The 21,400-nt window shown below is 35.8% G+C and overlaps 1 protein-coding gene across 3 annotated transcripts in view; it reads left to right on the top strand.

Annotated features, from left to right (window-relative positions):
- LOC141433202 (uncharacterized) overlaps positions 1-17,243 on the top strand; it is a 213,920-nt gene extending 196,677 nt beyond the window's left edge. For all 3 annotated transcript variants that reach the window (XM_074095131.1, XM_074095130.1, XM_074095129.1), the window contains exons 5-7: positions 7,162-7,295; positions 13,509-13,920; positions 16,414-17,243. In XM_074095131.1, coding sequence (XP_073951232.1) covers positions 7,162-7,295; positions 13,509-13,920; positions 16,414-16,481 — 614 coding nt within the window. In that variant the 3' untranslated portion in view covers positions 16,482-17,243. The remainder of the gene's footprint in view (positions 1-7,161; positions 7,296-13,508; positions 13,921-16,413) is intronic.
- The last annotated feature ends 4,157 nt before the right edge of the window (positions 17,244-21,400 follow it).

Below are 21,400 nucleotides of genomic sequence, written 5' to 3'. Positions count from 1 at the left end.
CTCTAGTGGAAACAGCTCAGCGGAGCGAGGATAGGAAAAAGAAGCGCCCGAAGTCCGAAGCGTGACAAGTATGCGGAGGTCCCTTAGCCTGGAACTAAAACCAATTTCTGCTTTGTTATAATTTTTATTTCATTTTCACATGTAATCCCTCGTAACGAGCACGACCGCACTAGGCCCTAGTGACTAGGGAGCTACTTTTCTCTGCAGCTCACTACGAGTACCAATAAATTGGCTACAGATGATCTCTATTGTTACTTCAATTCAAATTATAACTATTTTATATAAGCGGTTCAGATTTATTTATTTGAAATAGTTTTTCTTGTTCATTTTTCGAAGGATACGAGATTTTTTTTGATCAATCTGCTTGGAATATTTTTCGTATAATTAGTTAAGTTAGGTTACATTATTTAGGTGTGACTGAGTTGCAGAAAATGCAATAACAGTTCCTTGTTACATATAAATTCATTATTATAGGTAGTTTTTTACTATCTGTAAGAATAGAGAATATACCAACATCAACGTTTTATTATTTTACTTAAAAATTACTTAGTTACAGAACGACGAGTTATTACTTTAGGGACCGAAGCCGAAGCAGCACTAAATTTGGGGTCTATATTGACTCCCATAACGTTAAACTTTCGATTTGGTTTATCCATACCGTTGTTTGTCATAATCGTTGCTCGTCCTATTATCTTTGGTCATAATTTCAAAAGTCAGGACTTTCATTCGCCCCCTTTCATTAGTCATAATTATTGAATTTCATACCGTTATTGGTCATAACATTTAATGAGGTGATTGTATCAATAGGTAGAAATTCAAAAGGAATATTATTATTTGACATAACGCTTATTAGTCAGAACTATTGAATTTCATACCGTTATTGTTATAGTCATGCACTGAAAGGTTGAAATTCAAAAGGAATATTATTATTTGACATAACGCATTTCTGTCAGCTACTGGTATTTTTGTAAGGGGTCACAGTTCTAACCAACCCTAACCTACTTTTCTGGCAACTGTTTTTTTGTACCTAAGGTTCGCAGGCCTAATCTAACCTAACCTGCTTTTTTGTCAACTGGTCCCTTTTTAAAGGAGTCACAGTTCTAACTTGCTAATGTTTTAATGTATGACATGTATTATTTCTGAATTTTAAAATTATTCCTTTAAAACATTAGAAAATAAAATGGTATGAATAATAATAATAGTAAATATAAAAATATGATCTACAATATTTATGAAAAATAAACGGTATGCCTTTTGATATTATGCTGATCAATTTTATGACTTTTGTCTTGTATGGCATGTAACATTATTCTACTTATTCATTATATTTATTTCGCGTTATACCTAACAACGATTATGACTATTGATTATTATGACCAAAAATAATATGGGTACCAAGTTCTGACTATCGAAAATCGAAACAATAAAATTATGGGTGTCTAAGGGATCCCCTAAATTTGAAATACCGTGGGCCCTAAAACCACATGCACATCTGTTTAAAATTAACTAATCTCGCCCTTTACAAAGTTGAATTAAGGGAAAGCGCTTTAGAAACATTTAAGTAGCTTGAACTTAACGGCAGCTGAAATCCGTAAATTTTTAACATCCAATTATCAAGGGGAAATTGTTCAGTTGGTAACTATGCTAAGTACGTAACAGGAGTAAAATGTTGAAAGAAAACTTAGACGCACTTAAACAATGCCAAAAGGGAAAAGATCCTGAAGCCTTTTGAAGGAATAATAAATTAGAAAAGTAATTCATACCATTACCTTAAGCTAAATGAAATACTCGGTGTGATATCGTGAAAAGGCTATTTCTATTTATAACAGCACATTCTTTGATTTATTTAACACTGAGAACGTAAGTAGTACCTTACCTATATTACGACTGTTTTAATTACATTAATAGACATTAGTGGCTTTGTGATGTGAGGCAGAGCTGTTGTTTTTCAGACGCAATTTCGGTTTCCGGAGCCAGCGGTTGCGACCTAAGACCGGCTCAGATAATTTGTGGTCCGGCCATTATCTTTGCACCTTGTGGCGTCTCTATTGCTTCTACAATTGCACAGTCATCTAATATTCCAGGCTCCTTGCGTCCAATATTAATACTTTAGTAATAGCGGCCGCTCGCCGCCTGTAGGTATTATTTGGTTTCGATATAATAAGTTCCGTTTACCGCCAACGGTCCCTTTGAGTATTCTATTTGAGAATTAACAGATATTACGTTACGATCCTGGCAAATGGCATTAAAGCGGAAAACGTGTTTCCTGCTTTATTAGCTGGTGTAATTATTTAATTTCCACTGAACAAATATTCATAAAATATTAGTAAGAAATACTTTGCTGCAGGATTTATTTCATTATTATAGTTATTTATGCAACTGTATCGTAATGGCGTAGCCGAGTTTCATAATAGGGTCACGAGTGTTTTAAGGCCTAATTACGTACAGTTGCATACAATATTTTATCTACATCCATATATTAAATCCTCTATCATGCGTTCAACAACCATTGAGAATGACCTGCATTAACTTTAATTAGGTAGGTACGTATGTCTGCCCCGCGAGCTGCGCCCGCTGCGCGCGCGACGACCTGCTGCTGCTCGTGCGGGCGGCGCGGCATGCCCCGGTGCTGTAATTATGTATGAAATCTCATTACGATACAGCCGTGTTCATAATAGAATCAAATATCGTAATGCTGGTCATTATCTATGGTTTTTGAACGCATTGGAATGCATAATAGAGGATTTACTATATGGGTGTAGATAACTTTTTTTAAATGACGCTCGAAATCTCTTTCCTTATTTTATTTTTTTGTTTTTATATCTAAATGTACAAAGCAAAGAGGAAAAAAGCTTTCCGCTTCTCTATGCTTTCCGAAAAAACAAGACGTTACTGAAATCGGTTCTTTTTTATAGCTAATGTCGCAATGCTCCCAGATTAAATCAAAAAGGTAAATTTTGTTGGGGTGACAGTCAGATCACACTAGTTTCGAAAATAAATGTTCGACGCTGTTCTTTGACTTGAGCGGAAATTACGTTGGGCTTTTATTTGCTGTAAATAAAAAACCCACCTCGATCACTTTTGTGACTTTATTGTTCCTTGTATATTTTATTATAGCCAAGTACCTCCATTGATTCACCAACATTGAAAAGTCAATGAAAGTAAGTAAAAATAATAAAATATACTATTATTTTATATTCCCGACAGTTTGTTTCCCGACCTATGTTAGAACTAGCTTTTGCCCACGGCTTCGCCCGCGTGGAATTCGGTTATCGTGCGCTGCTCCCTCGGGAACAGTGCATTTTTCCGGGATAAAAAGTAGCTTATGTCACTCTCTGGCTCCCTGCCGGCCGCCTGCTTGTTCGATAAAAAAAGTAGGACTAATTTTGATAGTGTTGAATTTAAAAATTTCGAACTGAAATCGACACTCACGGCTTCATTCTCATGGCAGCCGATACATGCAAACTGCCGGTTTTTTTTTTATACGACTGGATAGAAAACAAGCAAGTGGGTCTCCTGATGGTAAGAGATCACCACCGACCATAAACATCTGCAACACCAGCAGGGGTATTGCAGATGCGTTGCCAACTTAGAGGCCTAGATCGGATACCTCAAGTGCCAGTAATTTCACCGGCTGTCTTACTCTCCACGCCGAAACACAACAGTGCAAGCACTGCTGCTTCACGGCAGGATTAGACTATAAAGACTTAGAACTAAAAAGTAATTTAAATGTAAATTAACATTCGTCGCGGTAATGTAAGTTTTAGATAAATTGTTATTATTATGTACTTTTTTTAAAGCTTTCATATAAGACCGCTAAATAAGTTGACAACGAAAGCCGATATGTGCTAGTTTCCAGTTACTTTCACCAAAACGCTGCCAGGAGTTTCGCGAACGGTCATTTAATTTTCCACTGTCGACATTTTGGCTTTATTCCAAGAATCAAAGAACACAAAGGCATTTGATTTTATACAAAAACTAACGAATTGCCACATATCCATCCCTTCCGTTTGTTGCAAGCAAAACGTCAATACAATCGTCATTTGTCAGCACAAAAATGCCATCAAGCACTTTTTGTGATAACTGGGGACCCTTCACACCAGCTCCAAACAAAGAATTGATGAGTATTTCAGTTGACAAAAACTAAGGCGACAGTACAGCGTGCGTATGGAGATATTGGCAAGGCAATGTTGGGGTTAGCGAATGTAAACAAACGTGCCTGAAGTGAAACCCGAAGCATTATTCGTATTATTTATACCAAGTTAACCTGAACAAGGGCTGTTATTTTTGATCAGCCTACTATTGACGGTCGTGACCGTTCATAATTACACTTTAGTGTACGCTGGCTATAGCAGTATAATTAATTTAGCGAAGCGGTAACGGGTTACCAGTAAATTTACAGGTCAGGTAGTTTTGTTTGTTCGTTTAAACGAGAGCTATATGTTAAACTAATTTAAACTACGTAAGACAACTAACTTACCTATGCACACAAAGTCTCCACAAGGCCATAACGATAATATTTATAATTTTTTAGGTGCCCATGCTTCTTCAAAAAGAAGAACAGCGTCCTTATAGGATCACTTCGTTGTCCCTTGGTCTGTTCGTCTGCGAATCTGTATGTCCATCAGACTTTTTCTCTGGAACGAATAAAAGTATCTATCGAGCGAAAATTAATACCTACCTAAACTTAGTTAATAATACCATAAACTAAGTTACTTAGGGCTCAACTGTTGAGGCTATAAAAACAAAGTTTTAAGTCCATGCGATCAAAGATATAACCATTTTTGAAGATAACTACATGGCGAAGATGGCGGGATGACCTGGACGCGGAACTGAGAGAGTAGCCAAATATAGCTTTGGATAAGTCAAGTGAAGAGGCCTTTGCGCAGCAGATGGACACAGTTTTAAGCTAAATTTAATAATAATAACGAACATAGAGAAAAGATATGTATCGACGCTCTTTAACAAAAAATGGTTTAAAACTTTGAAAATTAAATAAAAATACTACTCGTATTCAATTAATTCTCATTCAGTAGCCAAATACTTGAAACCCCTCAAAGGGATGTCCTAGAGCACTAAATTAGCACAGATTAGCTCGTAATTTCTTAGGCTATTCGTTTAGTTTTACTATTCAGCCACTTGATTGTGACTACAATCGCGATGATCTCTCATCCGCGATATCTCTTTTAATACACATAAAATCATGCATCCACAGCAGTTCGGATTCACAAAAGGCAGGTCTACTACAGACGCGGGTCATAGTTTAGTTAAATTCATATTGCAAGCTTGGGAGGAATCACATGACGCTATAGGTGTATTCTGCGACCTTTCGAAAGCTTTTGATTGTGTGGATCATGATACTTTAATTTGTAAGTTAAATTTTTATGGCATTCGTGGCCTCTCTTTAGAACTCATTAAATCTTACCTCACACAAAGAAAGCAAAAGGTAGCGATTAACGGAACGGTATCGGAGGGATCTGTGGTCGAAATGGGAGTGCCTCAAGGATCCATTCTTGCCCCATTCCTGTATCTTATTTATGTAAATGACCTTACTTATATGGTAAGCCAAAAGTCGGGTATAGTTATGTTTGCTGACGACACGTCTTTACTGTTCAAGGTTAGTAGAAAAGATACCGACTTCATTGAGCCAATGAAACCCTGTCCGTGATATCCGCATGGTTTGCTGCCAATAATTTGTTACTAAATCCTAAGAAAACTAAATGTATTAAATTCTCGTTGATAAATTCATCTAGCTCGAATTCAGTTTCTAATATAAAGTTAAATGGTCAAACTATTGAATTTGTAAAATCAACAGTATTTTTAGGAATAACGCTCGATTCTAAACTACAGTGGGGACCTCACGTCACAGCAATCGCGGGTAGATTGAGCTCTGCTGCTTTTGCAGTTTGGAAAATACGGCAGCTAACCGATGTGGCGACGGCACGGTTGGTGTATTTTGCTTACTTTAATAGCATTATTTCGTACGGCCTTATTTTATGGGGATCTGCTGCAGACATTGAGTCAATTTTTATCTTACAAAAGAGAGCAATTAGAGCAATTTATAATTTGAAGACGCGTAAATCTTTAAGATCTTTTTTAAGGAAACAGATATCCTAACCCTGCCGTCGCTTTATGTTTTTGAAATAATCATGTATGTTAGGAAGAACATATGTGATTTTCCCACTAACGTCGATAAGCCAAAAGCTACTAGAAACACAGGGAAGCTTAAAGTTCCATCTTACAGACTGGCTAAAACCAAAAGTCTTTTCTGGGAAATTGCATACGTTTTTATAATAAAATTCCAAAAAATATTATAAATGAAACGGATACAAAATTCAGATCTATTGTCAAGAAGACATTAATATCAAAGGCGTATTATAAAGTTAATGATTATATCATGGACAGGGATATTTGGAAATAATTCCGATCCGCATTAGCGATCCCTTCAAATAGCGAACCTACTGTGTTAAAAATAAAGTTGTGTTAAATACTTGTGATGTTTAAATATCATTTAATAATATTGTAAATCTGTTTTAAAAAAAAATATATATATACCTCGTTGAGTTTCTTGCCGGATTCTTCTCAGCAGAGGTTTTTCCGAACCGGTGGTAGTTTTTTTTTTGACATTCATAAGTGCTTGTTATAGCCTAAATTGAATAAAGATATTTTGACTTTGACTTTGACTTTGACATCTATTTTTATTCAAGTTTTAAGTAAAATTGTGGAACATAAACTTCAATTTAAACAATAAAAACTTAATAATAATAATTAAAAACTAATATAAATCTAAAAAAGGCTCCTGTGGCATGGTTCCAAGAATGCTGGCAGCATTTCCTCGCTGTATGGCGATGCCAAGACGCTGAGCGAGGAAGCTGCCAGCCCTCTTGTCTCCGGTGGCGTCGACCAGTCTCTTTGCCAGTTGGCTAAAGAGTTCCCTTGCGCCAGGGCCCCACGGACCGAGCGTCTCGACGCCGAAGGCAATGAAGTTGTATCCGGCACTGCGCCGGCCCTGTGTATTGTACCGTGGAGGTGAGACGGGGCTAAAGTGTCCACGCAGGTTGCGTCCCACACCAGCACCCGACCCATTTTCCACGGTATTAGGGACATTCCATCCGGTCCATTCGTTAAGTAATTTTTAAGTTTACCATGACTTTGTTGCAGAGCCGCCAGAGTGGCGCCCAAAACTGGTGTCGGACCGATCCTGGTACGGAGTGGGTTCGAGTTTGCGCGCCACGTGCGCCGTGCCGCCCGCGCACCCGCCCGCTAACATTACCTTCGCACTCAACGGGAGGGAGGTAAGATGCTTCAAATAATAATGCTGTGCTACATTTAAATAACTCAAGTTATCGGCAGCATCGGCGGGTGGCGTCGTAACAATTCGATTCCTACTGGGTTGCCTAAATTTTTTACTTGGCAAACCTACACTACCTACGAGGAGTTTCACCCGAAGACATCTATCTACAACACGCCTATCACTCTCCGGTTTGCCTATCGAAAATGTTTACACCACGTCACTGGTGCCTGGAGACAAGATGCCTGCGCAGTCATTTCGCACTAGTTCAATGAAAAAATTATATCTAGAGTAGGTAGTTACTCTCACAAATTCATTTTTTTATTTTAACTTATCTTAAGCTGAATAAATACGTTTTTATTTTGTCTTCCTTGCCAGTCCACTGCCGTCTAAATAGAACTCGGAGGTCGAATTTGGACTGAAGGACACGCAGACAGACGCACAACAAAGTTATCCTTTAAGGGTTCCGTTTTTGCTAACTGAGGTACGGAACCATAAGTTGCTCCATTACGGTGCAAATCTTGTTATCCTCGCAGGGAAGCTAACCAGTGTCAACTTTAAGCGGATTACGGACGGATTGGTGATTTATTTCTTATTGATCTGTTGTGGCTAAGAAAGTCGTATGAATGATCACGATTGTAGTACAAACGGTACAAATAAGTATAAATGCTTATTAAACTTTTGTGATTCTCACTCATAGTCAAAAAAAAAACTTGTGTAAAAATAGCGTGATAAGTCCCGTATATGGTATTTTGACTATACTAGAAATGCAACTGGAATGAAAATCTTTAATAACCAACCGGAACGTATTAAGTTGCTTGATAGTACTAAGTTCAAGAAGTTCAAAAAGGAACTGAAAAAATGCCTGATAGATGAATGTTTTTATAAGTTAAATGAATACTTCGTATAGCAATACTTTAGCTAGAAACTGATGTTTGCGTAATTGGGATGTCCCAAAATCTGACAACATATGATAAATCGAAAACCATTTGGAGAAATAGGCTTCGTGAAGCGTTTTCAGAAATCAGATTCCAAAAATGTGATAAACTGATTTAAATAAACAAAATTTAAGTAATGACCCTCATTTGACCCCTGGAGTATCTCGTCACAAAGGCAGTTATAAAGCACGTCTACACTCTTAAGCAAATTGACAGTTTGCAATGTTCCTGTCCTGCTTATAATAGCAAAGAGTGACAAAGATAGAACTTCAATCACATGATGCGCAACTGGCCTTAAACATCGTTATCGTAAAGTCCGAAATGTATACGAGTATTTCCAATGTATTTTTACAAATTAAATTATTAAATTACTATGTTACAAGTAAATAAAAAATAATTTAAATATCAGATTTATAAAAAAATATCTATTTACTACTAGCCACATTTTAAATTTTTATAAACACAAGGAATAATCTAAGATAAAAGAAGAGAAATAAATAAAACTATTTGTCATGGTTAATTTAGGACCCTAAACCGTGCTTGAATTATTGTCAAATTGTAATGCCACAGATTATGTTATGTACGACCTGAATTTTTCCAGGCAATGGAATGTGGCTGTCTCACTGTGACGTCATCCAGCGTATTTCGTAAAAAAATTATAAAAAAATAAATACTCATCCAAATTCAAAATCAATGAAAATGGTATCTTAAAATATCCTATTCTTTCCAAAAATAAGATAAAAACTATAGGTTATTTTTTTTGGTGCATCCCAATTAAAACATTAAGTAAAGCTTCGAAGAATTAAAGCCGATTTAAAGCAAATTTATTCAGAAAGAGGCGAATAAACATCCGCGTCAAGATTGCCGATAAAGCTGGCCGCAGATAAATTGGTTTTCAAGCAAAATGATATAATTGAAAAAATTAATGAACTGACATTTTGTATTAAAATTGTAAATAAGCACTGTCCGCTTCAAGTCACCCAGTATTTGACGAATTCGGAATGACTTTTCCAACTGAATTTCAATGAACAATTTACTTTTAAACGAAAATTGTACTGATGGTTTCATGTTTATTACAATTACTAGCTTTTGTCTTGAGTATTTTTTTGACATTTGAAAAGTACCTATTCCGAAAAATTTGGTTTTTGGCCATAATACGTAGGTATTAATTATATTTCTAGGTCAATCTGTTAATGATTTTTTAATGATTTATGTACCTACATCAATTTTATTTCAAGATGTATAAAGAATAATATACTCATTACTTGGAATAAGTAACCCAGGGTCAGTATTTTTAACCGACTTCTATTTTTAACGAAAAGGAGGAGGTTCTATGTTTCAATGTTTTTTTTTTTATGTATGTTGACCGATTACTCTGTCAATTGTGGACAGATTTTCAAAATTATTTTTTTATTCGAAAGAGTATTCTTCTGAGGTGGTCCCATTGTCACCAAGTCAAGATTTGATGATGTGATCCTAGGGAAATCGAAGGCAAACCTCAAATTTTATAGGCACATTTTGGCATTTTTAGCATGAAGAAAAGCATTTACATTCAGAAAGTATCATTTGGTAACCTGGACCTGATGAAGAAGACCGTACATAGATGACCAATGGAACTCGTCGAAGCTAAGTAATGCTCGCTCGTCTATAAACGATCATGATTAATATACCTAGGTAAGCGACTAAGAAGAAGCTTAAAGTTAATGATTCTTTTGAACTGATCTGATGCTGAAACCAGAAGGTAGGCAACGGAAATCTGTTATAAAACAACGTAACTAAGTCGTTTTTGGGCTTAATGGAATTGTTGTGAGATGTACTTTAGTTACGAATCACTTAAAAGTGAGAAATAAAGATTTTTTTTAACAAAAAAGTAAAACCGACTCAAAAATAATTATAACAAAAACTAGAACCGACAAAACCATGAAAATAATTTTCTACCAGTCTAAAGTCGGTGCCTCAGCACGAGCCAGCAGGAGTGGACCTATAATCGTCTACCTCACGTATATTGGGCTTCAATCACTCCTACTAGCTCGTGCTGAGGCACCGACTTCAGACTGGTAGAAAATTATTTTCATGGTTTTTTTGTAGTCGGTTCTATTTTTGGTTACTTATACTTTTTTTGAGTCGGTTTTACTTTTTGTTAAAAAAATTCTTCTTTCTAGTTCTTGACAAGGCGACCTTATCATTGTCATACTTGAACTTGATTTGAATGGCTGTGCTGGGCACAAAGAATATCTTTAATACTACTGAAAGTTTTTTTGCGCAAATACATTGAAATACAAAACAACACACCCTTTCTCACAAAATAGTGACCCTGGGTTACAGTGAGAAAGGGTGTGTTGTTTTGTATTTCAATGTATTTGCGCAATAAAACCTTTAGTAGTATTGAATATAAAATATTCTTTGTGCCCAGCACAGCCATTCAAATCAAGTTCAAGTATGACAATGATAAGGTCTCCTGTCAAGAACTATGATCTGGGTACGGACCTAGAAAAAAACCGGATATTAAAGCCTTTTCTACAAACCCTATGGCGAAAAGCGAAATATCAAAAGACTTGACGACATCCTGTTAGGTATGTTACATGTTAGTGGTAGGGTATGTCCGAAAACTTCAAAGAACACGTTTCTGGACACCTATGTTACCTACTGAATAGTGAATGTTATAGATGATGAAAACAATATAAGTTAGTAAATTGTAATTTCTTTGAAATACTCGTAGTTGAAAGTTCGAGAACATCGGCAACGGAAAGAAAACATTTGATATATAAATGAACTTATTAATTAATTAAATCCGTTCAACTTGAAGATAATATTGATTATTATTATTGTTATTTATTTAGAACAGTCAACTACAATGATCGATACGGGCAAAGTTGGAAAAATATGTATACTTACACGCCCTTATTTTTAAGTCAGTAGAATCGTGTATAACAAATTATTGTAACTTTTGTTGTATCGTTCCTAATGTAGTTGACTGTACATTTAGGTACATCGTAAAACATTACAGTTTAAAACTAGTCACACCTACTTTGTCATTAGTATCATAAAACATAGGTACTTAATTTTTTTTTGAATAAGTAACAGTTTTAATGATTCACGGTTAATTGCAAGACATAGGTAGGTACATATATAAAATATATTTATTTGTTACGTGATGTACCTACGTGTGATCATGATGAGTGCAACTGCGTTAAAATATCGGGAATTCATTGATTACATCTCGTAACTAATATATCCAATTCTTTGATACATAGTTAGAACGAACTCACACACAAGTACTCTTTTCTACCAAAAACCTTGAATAGAGTGAAAATTGGCAAGACATTTTCCTAAGTCGAGCTTCGCAGGCCGAGATGGCGCTCTTTAACGACCTTACTGCAAGCTTTTTAGCTTACAAAGCTAAAATGGAAACTACTTGGTAGAACGTGTCACCCCTTTAGTTTTATACCTACTAGCTTTTGCCCGCGACTTCGCTCGCGCATAATTAGTATGTAGTTTAAACCTTGTTTGATCCCACAGGAACCATACATTATTTCGGGATAAAAAGTAGCCTATATGTTGATCCAGGGTATAGGAGTATATTACCTACCTGTATGCCAAATTTCGTTCAAATCTGTTCAGTAGTTTTTGTGTGAAAGAGTAACAAACATCCATCCATCCATACAACCTTTCGCGTTTATAATATTATGAGATGAGATGGTATGAGAATGTTATGACATGAGATGAGAAGATAAGATGAGGAGAGATGATAATGAGAATGAGATAACATGGGATGGGATGGGATTAGTGGGACTAAAGCCAAGTTACTTATATAATGAATGCCATAGGTAGTATACAAGATGAAATTTGGTACGTATACAAAATTTATGTTTCAAATTCGTTTGTTAAAATTAACCTTTTTAACCCCCGACGCAAAAAGAGGGGGTGTTATAAGTTTGACCGCTATGTGTGTGTGTCTGTGTGTGTGTGTGTGTGTGTGTCTGTCTGTGTGCACCGTAGCTCTTAAACGGGTGGAACGATTTAAATGAATTCATTTTTATCTGAAAACAGGTTTTCTAGCGATGGTTCTTAGATATGTTTTATCAAAATCGGTTCAGCCGTTTTTGAGATATTGAAATTTGAAGTGACAAACTCGGGGGTTTTTTATAGATTAATTAGTCTATTCCATTTAAGCCTAAGATTAAAAGGGGTGTGGAGTATTTTTTTGGGGTTAGAAATATATGTGACTACACTATACTTGTAAAGTTATTCATTTTATACCAAGATCGAAGATATTAAGCTTCTACATTGAACATACATCGAAGGAATAGTTTTTATATTGAACATTCATCCGTCGCGACTGTGTGATTCAGAGGCCTCTGGCCTAGCTTTCCAAGGTTATACTACTTCAGCCCTGTAACCGACCAATCAATGTTGACCGCCAAGCGTGCGCGAATGCTGATTGGTCGGTTCAAAACTCGGTGCACAGTTAGTGAAATTAAGCGTTAATTAAGCTGGAAATAAAAGTGACGGGAAGATGCGGCGGCGCTAGTTAATGTTTCTTAGAATTAGGTTTAATCGATAAAAATCCCTTATTTCTACTAAACGAGGTCGGTTTACCTACTACTGACATCATAGGACATTAGACGAGCACGTCAAATTCCAATTTCTCGTAGTCAAATTCATATATTTCTTGTCCCGTTCATTTTCTTTAAGTTATTTTGATGTTAATTAATATTGTGTAATTTGGTAAGTCAAGTAAATTGGTTGGAAAAGTTGTTTGTTTGTTATTTAATTCTAGTTAGTAAGTAGTATAACCCCTCTTAGTTAACCCCTCTTAGTTAATGTAGTACCTACATAACTATATACACAAATCGGTCTAGCAATTATTTAAATTAGTTTATACTCGTAGATAGGCGGTACAATGGGACTGTCAATAAATTCAGTGTTTAATCATTAGGTATCATTTATTCGAGGCCTATGTATGTACATACTTTGCATATTAAGACGTTCGGTTTAAAAATTGTCCGGAGCCTGTGATTCGCATTAAAATGCTTATTTAAGTGGCAGTGGACAGGTTGGGAACACGGGTCCGAGAGAACAATAGGCAGTTACTTCACTTTGACGTCGCTGCTGTTTTTGCCCGCTGCGTGGGCGAGTTCATTAATCACAAAGCAGCTCTGTCTAAACTAGATAAGCTTTTAGCAAACCTCCCTTTATCTGTGGCAGATCTCGTCTGTTTTCCGGCCGTGACCTATTTCACCTGAAGTATATTTCTGATTCCGATAATTTTGTTTCAGATCGATTTGGAGTCGTTGGTGCACGAGCTGCCGGAGTGGTTCAAATGGGACCTGCCACCGAAAGCCGAAACGACGACGGAGCAGGCGGAGGACGAAAATTTCAATATCTTCCATGATGAGAGTAACATACAGTACTTGGATGAGTCATACATAAATTTACATAAGGAGGAGATACGGCGGGCTCCGAAGGAAAGTCCTAAGCTGGTGTTTGAGAGGACGGGGCCGGACACGAGACTAGTGTCTGTAGGCGAAGTGGCGTTCGTAGTGCGTAACGAGGCGTTCGAGCGCGGCAGCCTGCGCCTCACCTGCATTGCCAGCATATACAACCTGTATGCGGCGCGCGCAGAACTAATCTTTGATATGGAGCAGCCAGAAGTTGCTTCTGTTTTAGGAGTACGTAATTGTGCCATAGGTGAGTTAAAGTTCGAAAGAGCAATACCTAGGTATTTATTACACAAATTCTTATTCAGATCTCAAGTAAGTATAATACACATGGAATTAATTAAACGAATTGAGTTAAACGTTTGAGTTTCTCTGACAAATAGGATACCTACCGTGTTAATTTTATGCAAAAACAACCATTAACACGGGTCGTTAGCAAACCATTAAGATCTAAAAACTTTAATTTTATGTAATGTCCTGTAAGTTAAGAGTTTTAAGCTAAATTGAAACCAAAATAAGGAACATATTTCTATCTTTGATTTCCACAATGTTTATGTTATTTTATTAAGAGCGACTTGCTTATGTGTGAACCCTAGTCTGCTTACATATATTTGCATTCTTTAAGCCTGTACCAGTATATGTTTTGTGCCTTTACTTTATTTGATGCGCCTGAGTTATTTAATTATATAGGTATAAATAGATACGTAATGCGTAGCCCTTCGTGTGGCAAATTCAGAAAAAGAAATAGGCATTATGGCGGATGTCATTTTTTATAAGCGCGTAAGGACACATAATTATTATCTTGCTCCGGAAGAGTAGCTTTTTTAAACCACAATAAGCATTTACTGTTAACTTTACTGAAGCTTAATTATAGAGCTACACTGAACAGCCACGTTGAACTAATAAACATGAGTGTGATACCCTTTAGTCTGCTTGTATGGAGTGAGGTGATTTTATGACTGTATGTTTTAAATATTATAGTATTGTAACAAAATACAAATTAATGAGAAAAGTATCATTATTAATTATGGTATGGTATATCGAGAATTGTACCACCATATATTTACTTTACATATTGTTTTATTTTCACACTTTATACATATTTACCGTATGCAATATGATAGCGTACTTAATTAAGATCAAAATGCTACATTTTATTATTATAATAGCAGTATTTAAATCGAAGACTAGTTTAAATTGTCGACCTAAATGCTTGTATAACTAGCCTTTGAGCCGTATGCGCGTATATGAGCAAAATTATTTGATGGTATAGATTATATTTTTAATAAAAAATATTGTGAGTTTAAAAAAGTCTGGACAGTGACACCAGTCTGGATTTGTTTTTTGCCTTCGAGTCGAGATTTCTTGCATCGGCCATCCGGCATTTGGAGTCAATAGTGACACCGACCTCAAAAAATGCTTAACGTAATTTTTAGTTTATATATTCCCTTATTCACTTCTCTTATTATATACTTAATTCGCATTATTGTGGCTTGTGTGGCTTGTCTGTAAGTGATAATTATAAGATAAAAAACCGGCCAAGAGCGTGTCGGACACGCCCGAAATAGAACGAAATAATATTACGATTTGCGAAAAAATTAAGTACTAGTTTTCTAAGGATTTCGCATTTTGTACGGAATATTCCAAGTTTAGGTATATTTTATACCTTAGCCTGCTATTTACTCTTAAACTACTAATAATTCTCAAGAAAACTTTGTTATAGTTTTCCTTGTAAGTTTGATATACTTACTACCATCCTGAATTTTTTCAAATTTTTCCACCCACCGGTTTAGATTTTAGAGTATACAACGATTTTGTCACCCCACTTTACGTCTATGCTATGGGAGGTTATTCTACATATTTTTTATTGTACCATATAGTTAACGTGCAAAATTACAGCTTTCTAGCATTGATAGTCCCTGAGAAAAGCCGCGGACGGACAGACAGGCAGACAGACAAACAGACAGACAGATATGGCGAAACTATAAAGGCTCCGTTTTTGCCATTTTGGCTACGGAACCCTAAAAAACGATTGCCTGAAAAAGCTTGACTAAAACCCAAACTCAAAAATAAAGACCGCAAAAGTTCGAAATCAGTTCTATTGCATCCCCTGCAATAAAATTTGAGTTGATTTATCTTTCACATTAAGTCAGCCTAGTGAGCCACATTGGGGCTAAGTAATGCTAAAAATATAAATTATCTAAATATTGTTTGCAAATATTTATTTTTTATCTAATACTTTCAAATGAATGTTATTTAAACGACCAATTCTTTATTTTAGCCAAGATCGCCATCACCAGTGCAAAATCGACGTCGAGAACTATACCTACTTATTTCGCAAATAAACCTTTTGGGGCTTGCGTTTCTGTTCCCTTTATCTGAGCAATGTTCAGTTCAGATGGATTCTTATGTGCAATGCCTGATTTTCTGCCTTACTACATCCAGGTTTTGATTACTTTATGTAATCCACCCGATAGCGAGCTATCTGGAAAAAATTGGCCAATGTTACATAGGTACTTATGTCAATATTTTTAACATATTTCTGTAATAAGTCCGACCTACCTTTTTACATGGAATTATTTACGTAATCTGCCTGCTTAAGTAATGGTATTAAAATTATTTTGTCCCTTTTTATGACCCTTCTCCGTTTTGTGTGTTGTTATTTTGTTTGTAAAAATATAAGTAAAAGAGGTTTTCTATGTAAATGCTTCTAACAAATAATAATATTACGATTTTGTTCCAGATTCAACTAGTTTCAGCAAATGGCGGATACCGGTGTCCGTCGTGTCACTTCTATATCTCCTGCGGTAGTCATCTTCACATCCATTGAGTTATTAAGTACAAATTCAGTCTTAAGGCCTCCGTAATAAATGTGATTCTCATTTTGTACAAACTCATTACACATATCCAAAAGTATGAATTTATCATCCGTTTAGAGTCTAATTGAAGTTGTTTCGTTTTATACCAAAAATGGATCTTTTAAAATAGATATTTAGTATTAGTCGTAGGTCAAACTGGCCAAAGTATAGATTACATATTTAGTGGTATTGATGGAGAGAGCGTTATTAAATAAATAGATACATCTACATTTCAATCATATTTAGCTAATAAAATGTGATAAATACAAATGACTCATTGTATGAACACGGGTGCAGTTTTTTTTTTATAATTCTGCGTTAGTGTTGGTGCCAGTGAGATTTGACGTCTGTTTTAAATGGACATCTCTGTCTAAAAGATTGTACATAAAGCATCACCGAAAAAGGTTCATTGTAAATGAACTGGATTCGTCACTGTTTCTCTTGGCTGTTCTAAGCCACCCTTTGTTTCCTATTTAATTTTTGGAACAATGAGTAGCGAAATAGCGAAAGACTGATGGATTAAGTGAACTTCCTAAGCATTTAATTTTGTGCAACGTAACATTTTACCTAAACATTTATCTAGATGGTCTATGTTTGGTTTAGATAATACTTATAGTTTGTATTATGGTAATAATTAATATGTAAATAAGAAATAACACAGATCTATGTAAATTGAAATAATTACAAATTAGAAATAAAAAGATGTTGAAATTAAGACCTACTTTTACTTGTCCTTATTCCGTATGAAATAATTTGAAACACATGTTCGAAACAGTATTAAACTACCTGCCTATGTAAATAAGACAAAATGTGAAATTACTGGCACTTGAGGTATCCCATCTTAGGCCTCTAGGTTGGCAAAGCATCTGCAATACCCCTGGTGTTGCAGATGTTTATGCGCGGTGGTGATCTGTTACCATCAGGAGACCCGCTTGCTCGTTTGCCATCCAGTAGAATAAAAAAAATAAAAAAAACAAGGAGGAAATAAAAAAAGAACTCACGTAAATGTTCAGATTGAGATAGAATATAATAGTAAATTACGGCGATATGTGCAAAACAGAGACCGTTTCCTTAACATTGCACATACCTAGGTTTTTTTAAAACCTTAAATTGTTAGGTTTTAATTTGCATAAGCAGTCACTTATTTCGAAATACTATATCATAGCCCATCTCACTCGCACTGGACTCCACCATCTAATTGATTTGCGTAAGAATAGCTTAGTAAAATAAATGTCAACATTAACTGGCAATAGAACCAACAAATACGCCCTCAATAGTCGGCTATATCGCGGACTTATTTCTTGCGCTTACAAAAATAACTGAATAATTTCCCCTTGGAAGAGTTCCACCTAAGCCTTAATCAATCATAGTAGGGGATGGAGTCCACAATAAACAGTAGGAATACCGCTATTATCCTCGGAGAAAATCATTTATTGAGGAGTTAGATTGTTGGGGGCAATGGATTATTCAGCTTAGGGCAAATGACGAGCCATTTCATTCACTTTATGCTCTGAACGACTCCCATTACATATCATTTTTAAAATAATATCCAGTCCATCTTACCTGCTGTAGGCGAGTGGCTGGAATTCTATTTAGACGTAGCAATGGACAAGCTTTTTAACTTGTGTCAGAGAAAATAGGAAGGGAAAGACAATAGTTATTTGTTACAAAGTTTGGAGTCATTGATCTGTATTTTAGATATGACATACTCGTAAATAGTAAGAATTAAATGAGGGCACCAATTTCTTCATTATTGTCATAATTCTAAGGTAGGTAGAGTCGAAAAAACTGAATCGCGTACCAGGGTGAGATCTTTTCATAATAAATTTCGCTATAATTTCTTTGGCAGAGATATGGAATGTCAATATGACATCAGTAGCACAAAGGTTCCACCCTGGTACGCGATTTGGATTTCTGGACCTGTACGTAAACTGCTTAAACACAGCACAAGTGCACAAGTTCGTATGGAAATTTTTAATTCAGGAGCATTCAGTAAGGCCGACAAAAAATGAGTTTAAAAGTCAGAGAAATAGTGGACGCTGCCATACAATATTTTAAATAATATATGTAATACATAAACCCATAAAAATAAACCAATAATAAAATAAACTACTATTTATTACATACAAATATATATTTACAAATTAATTTACAAATTATGGATCATAGTTATCTGAAATAAATTATATTTTTTTATTATTTTACTTTTTATAATACCTATGAACAATACATTTAAATACAATTACTTACTGCAGGAAAAATAGCATAATTTGGCGGCAAAATATGTACATCAATGAAACATTTATACCTTTATCTCGGCACTAGAAATGAGTATCTCGTCTCGAAGAAGTCGTATCGTACTCCTACCAAAATAGGAGGGTTCTCAAAAACAAAGAGTAAATGTCACATCTTCTCAAGCCTTCCTTCAACGAACAACGATGAACAATATATATATATATATATTTGCTCGACGCAACTAGCAACTCCACAGGTCGCCTATCTGCAGACTAAGTTCGACGGCTATTCAAAGCCCGTGATCGATCCGTCATCGGTCTGTAGGTAAATTACTTATTCCAGTCGATCGTTGAACATCAAGCACACAACTGCAATCTCAGTTTGAATACTCTCAAAACTTCATCCAAGAATCGATTGGATTCGTTGCTAAGTTATGTATATTTACGACAGATAAGCGTTAGATGAGCAACTTTAGCTATTATCACTCTTAAATAGAAACAATGTATTATTTTTGATTTTAGTTAACTTTAATGGATAATATCTCGAAGACACTTAGTGGCCTAACTCTTACTAGCTCTTACTCTTTAAAAAATAATCAATAGTTCGGAATCCTCGATCTGCGGATTTGATTTGCACATGGCCGGTTTTTTTCTTAATAATATGAATTAATTTCACTTGATGCTCTGTTTCCTGCAAATAGATTTATATGCATTAAAACTTAGTTTATTTTAAAATCAATATTAAGAATATTAACGAACCATTTATTTTTACGACTTGTTTTATCACGACTCGTAGTTGAAACAATTAATCCTCCCGAGTGCACTCGAACGTACAATCGTTAACTGAAAACGCATCTTCCGATATTTCCAATCGCGCGGAAAACAATAAACAGGAATTATTATTTGGTAGCTACATCGGCTCGGCCCGGCTCACAATGAAGCCAACAATTTATTTTCCATTACTTTCCATTGTCGGCGGCCGTTGCGGCAACGCAAAACCAATAACAATCTGTTACGTTTTACAGTCTAAGGCTTTTGCCGACCGACACTATTGTCCGCCGTACTTTACACGACCGCTCTTTTCATTTGCTTCGTCACTTTATTGGACGAAATCCATTACGCGGCAAGCTGTCACCATTGAATAACTCCGTTACCCGGCTTAAACCTTTCTATAAAATGAAAGAGTTCTTAACGAAGTCTTTACTTTTAGATCTATTTAGACTAAAAAATTTTGCTGATTCATTCATGGAAAATTATGAATGGAACAATCCTATCTCTTAAACCACAAAGCTGGCGACGCGATAGACGCATCTTCTTCTAACTATTTATCTATGACTAAAGAGCATATCTGCATATTCTTGCTCAGTTTATAAATTGTTCAGACTATATGTACATATATTGCAGGCTTATATGCTAATACCGTCCAGATTATGAGCTTGTAACTATTCAATTTCATTAAACCTAATCCGTTCTGCTTATTAAAACCAAATCGTAGTTAAAAGCTAGCCTTAGGTAATCTGTCTCGTAACAAATTTTAAACTAGGCCACAACTTGTAATGACTACCTAAGCTTAGAGATTTGATTTAGTTTGAAATTAAAATAGCTAGAGTCTGTAGGTAACATGTAATGAAAGATTAAATGAATCTTTAGTCTTAAAAGCAAAGTTAAAGTTTGAAGGGAGGCGCCGCGGGGCCGCGTGGTCGTTGGCTGACTCCCTAATGGATAGTGCCTGTACCATAATTTCAACTTATTGTTAAACAAAGCCTTTAAGGAAATGTGCCGAAGTTAGGAATAATTTTTAAAACGCAGTAAGCGGACAGTTACAGGTTGCTTTGTCGCATTAACTTTGAGTTTTTAAATTAAGTATTGAACACTTAAGCCAACCTCGGAGACCACTCGATGCCTATTCAAGGATGAGTGCTCTTTAAACCGAAAGAAAATCTCTCGGAGGGAGGAATTAATCCACGTCTCGTTGAGAAAATTCTACTTAAATCGGTTCACAATTTAGTCGATATTGTCTTTTTTGCAGAGAGGTTTTTGGTTTAATTAAACACTTGCAAGTAGCAGCACATTATCTAATTTGTTGAAATACCCGCTAAAGTGAAAAATAAAGAAACAGTATAAAGAAATGAAATTACAATCTAGGAATTATGTATAATTTTCAACAATTACGCATTAAAATCTTCTGCCAGAAAAATGAAAAGATTAATATATAAAAATTCTATCCGAAAATCTTTGGATGGTAATTTACAAGGATTGGTCGGAGGGTTGGATTAGATTGACGCATCACTGTTTTCCCCGTGCTTTCTCATTTCTCTTACTCGCGGCTTCACTCGCGTACCTAAATCAAAAACCCTGGCAATCTTCATATTTAGAAAATTGCGTCAATATCTTGTTTTTACTCCGTCCGTTCATCGTACTTTGCTTTTGATGTAAACCAGACTCCGCGAATACGATCGCGTTTATAATATAACTAGCTTTTGCCCGCGGCTTCGCCCGCGTGGAACTCGGTTATCACGCGCTGTTCCCTCGGGAACTGTGCATTTTTCTGGGATAAAAAGTAGCCTATGTCGCTCTCGGGCCCATAAACTATCTCCATGTCAAAAATCACGTCGATCCGTCGCTCCGTTTCGACGTG

The sequence above is a fragment of the Choristoneura fumiferana genome, chromosome 12, assembly GCF_025370935.1.
Source record: "Choristoneura fumiferana chromosome 12, NRCan_CFum_1, whole genome shotgun sequence".
NCBI classification, from domain to species: Eukaryota; Metazoa; Arthropoda; class Insecta; order Lepidoptera; family Tortricidae; genus Choristoneura; species Choristoneura fumiferana.
Note: the sequence above shows the minus strand (reverse complement) of the source record. Positions and strands in the feature narration are given on the sequence as shown.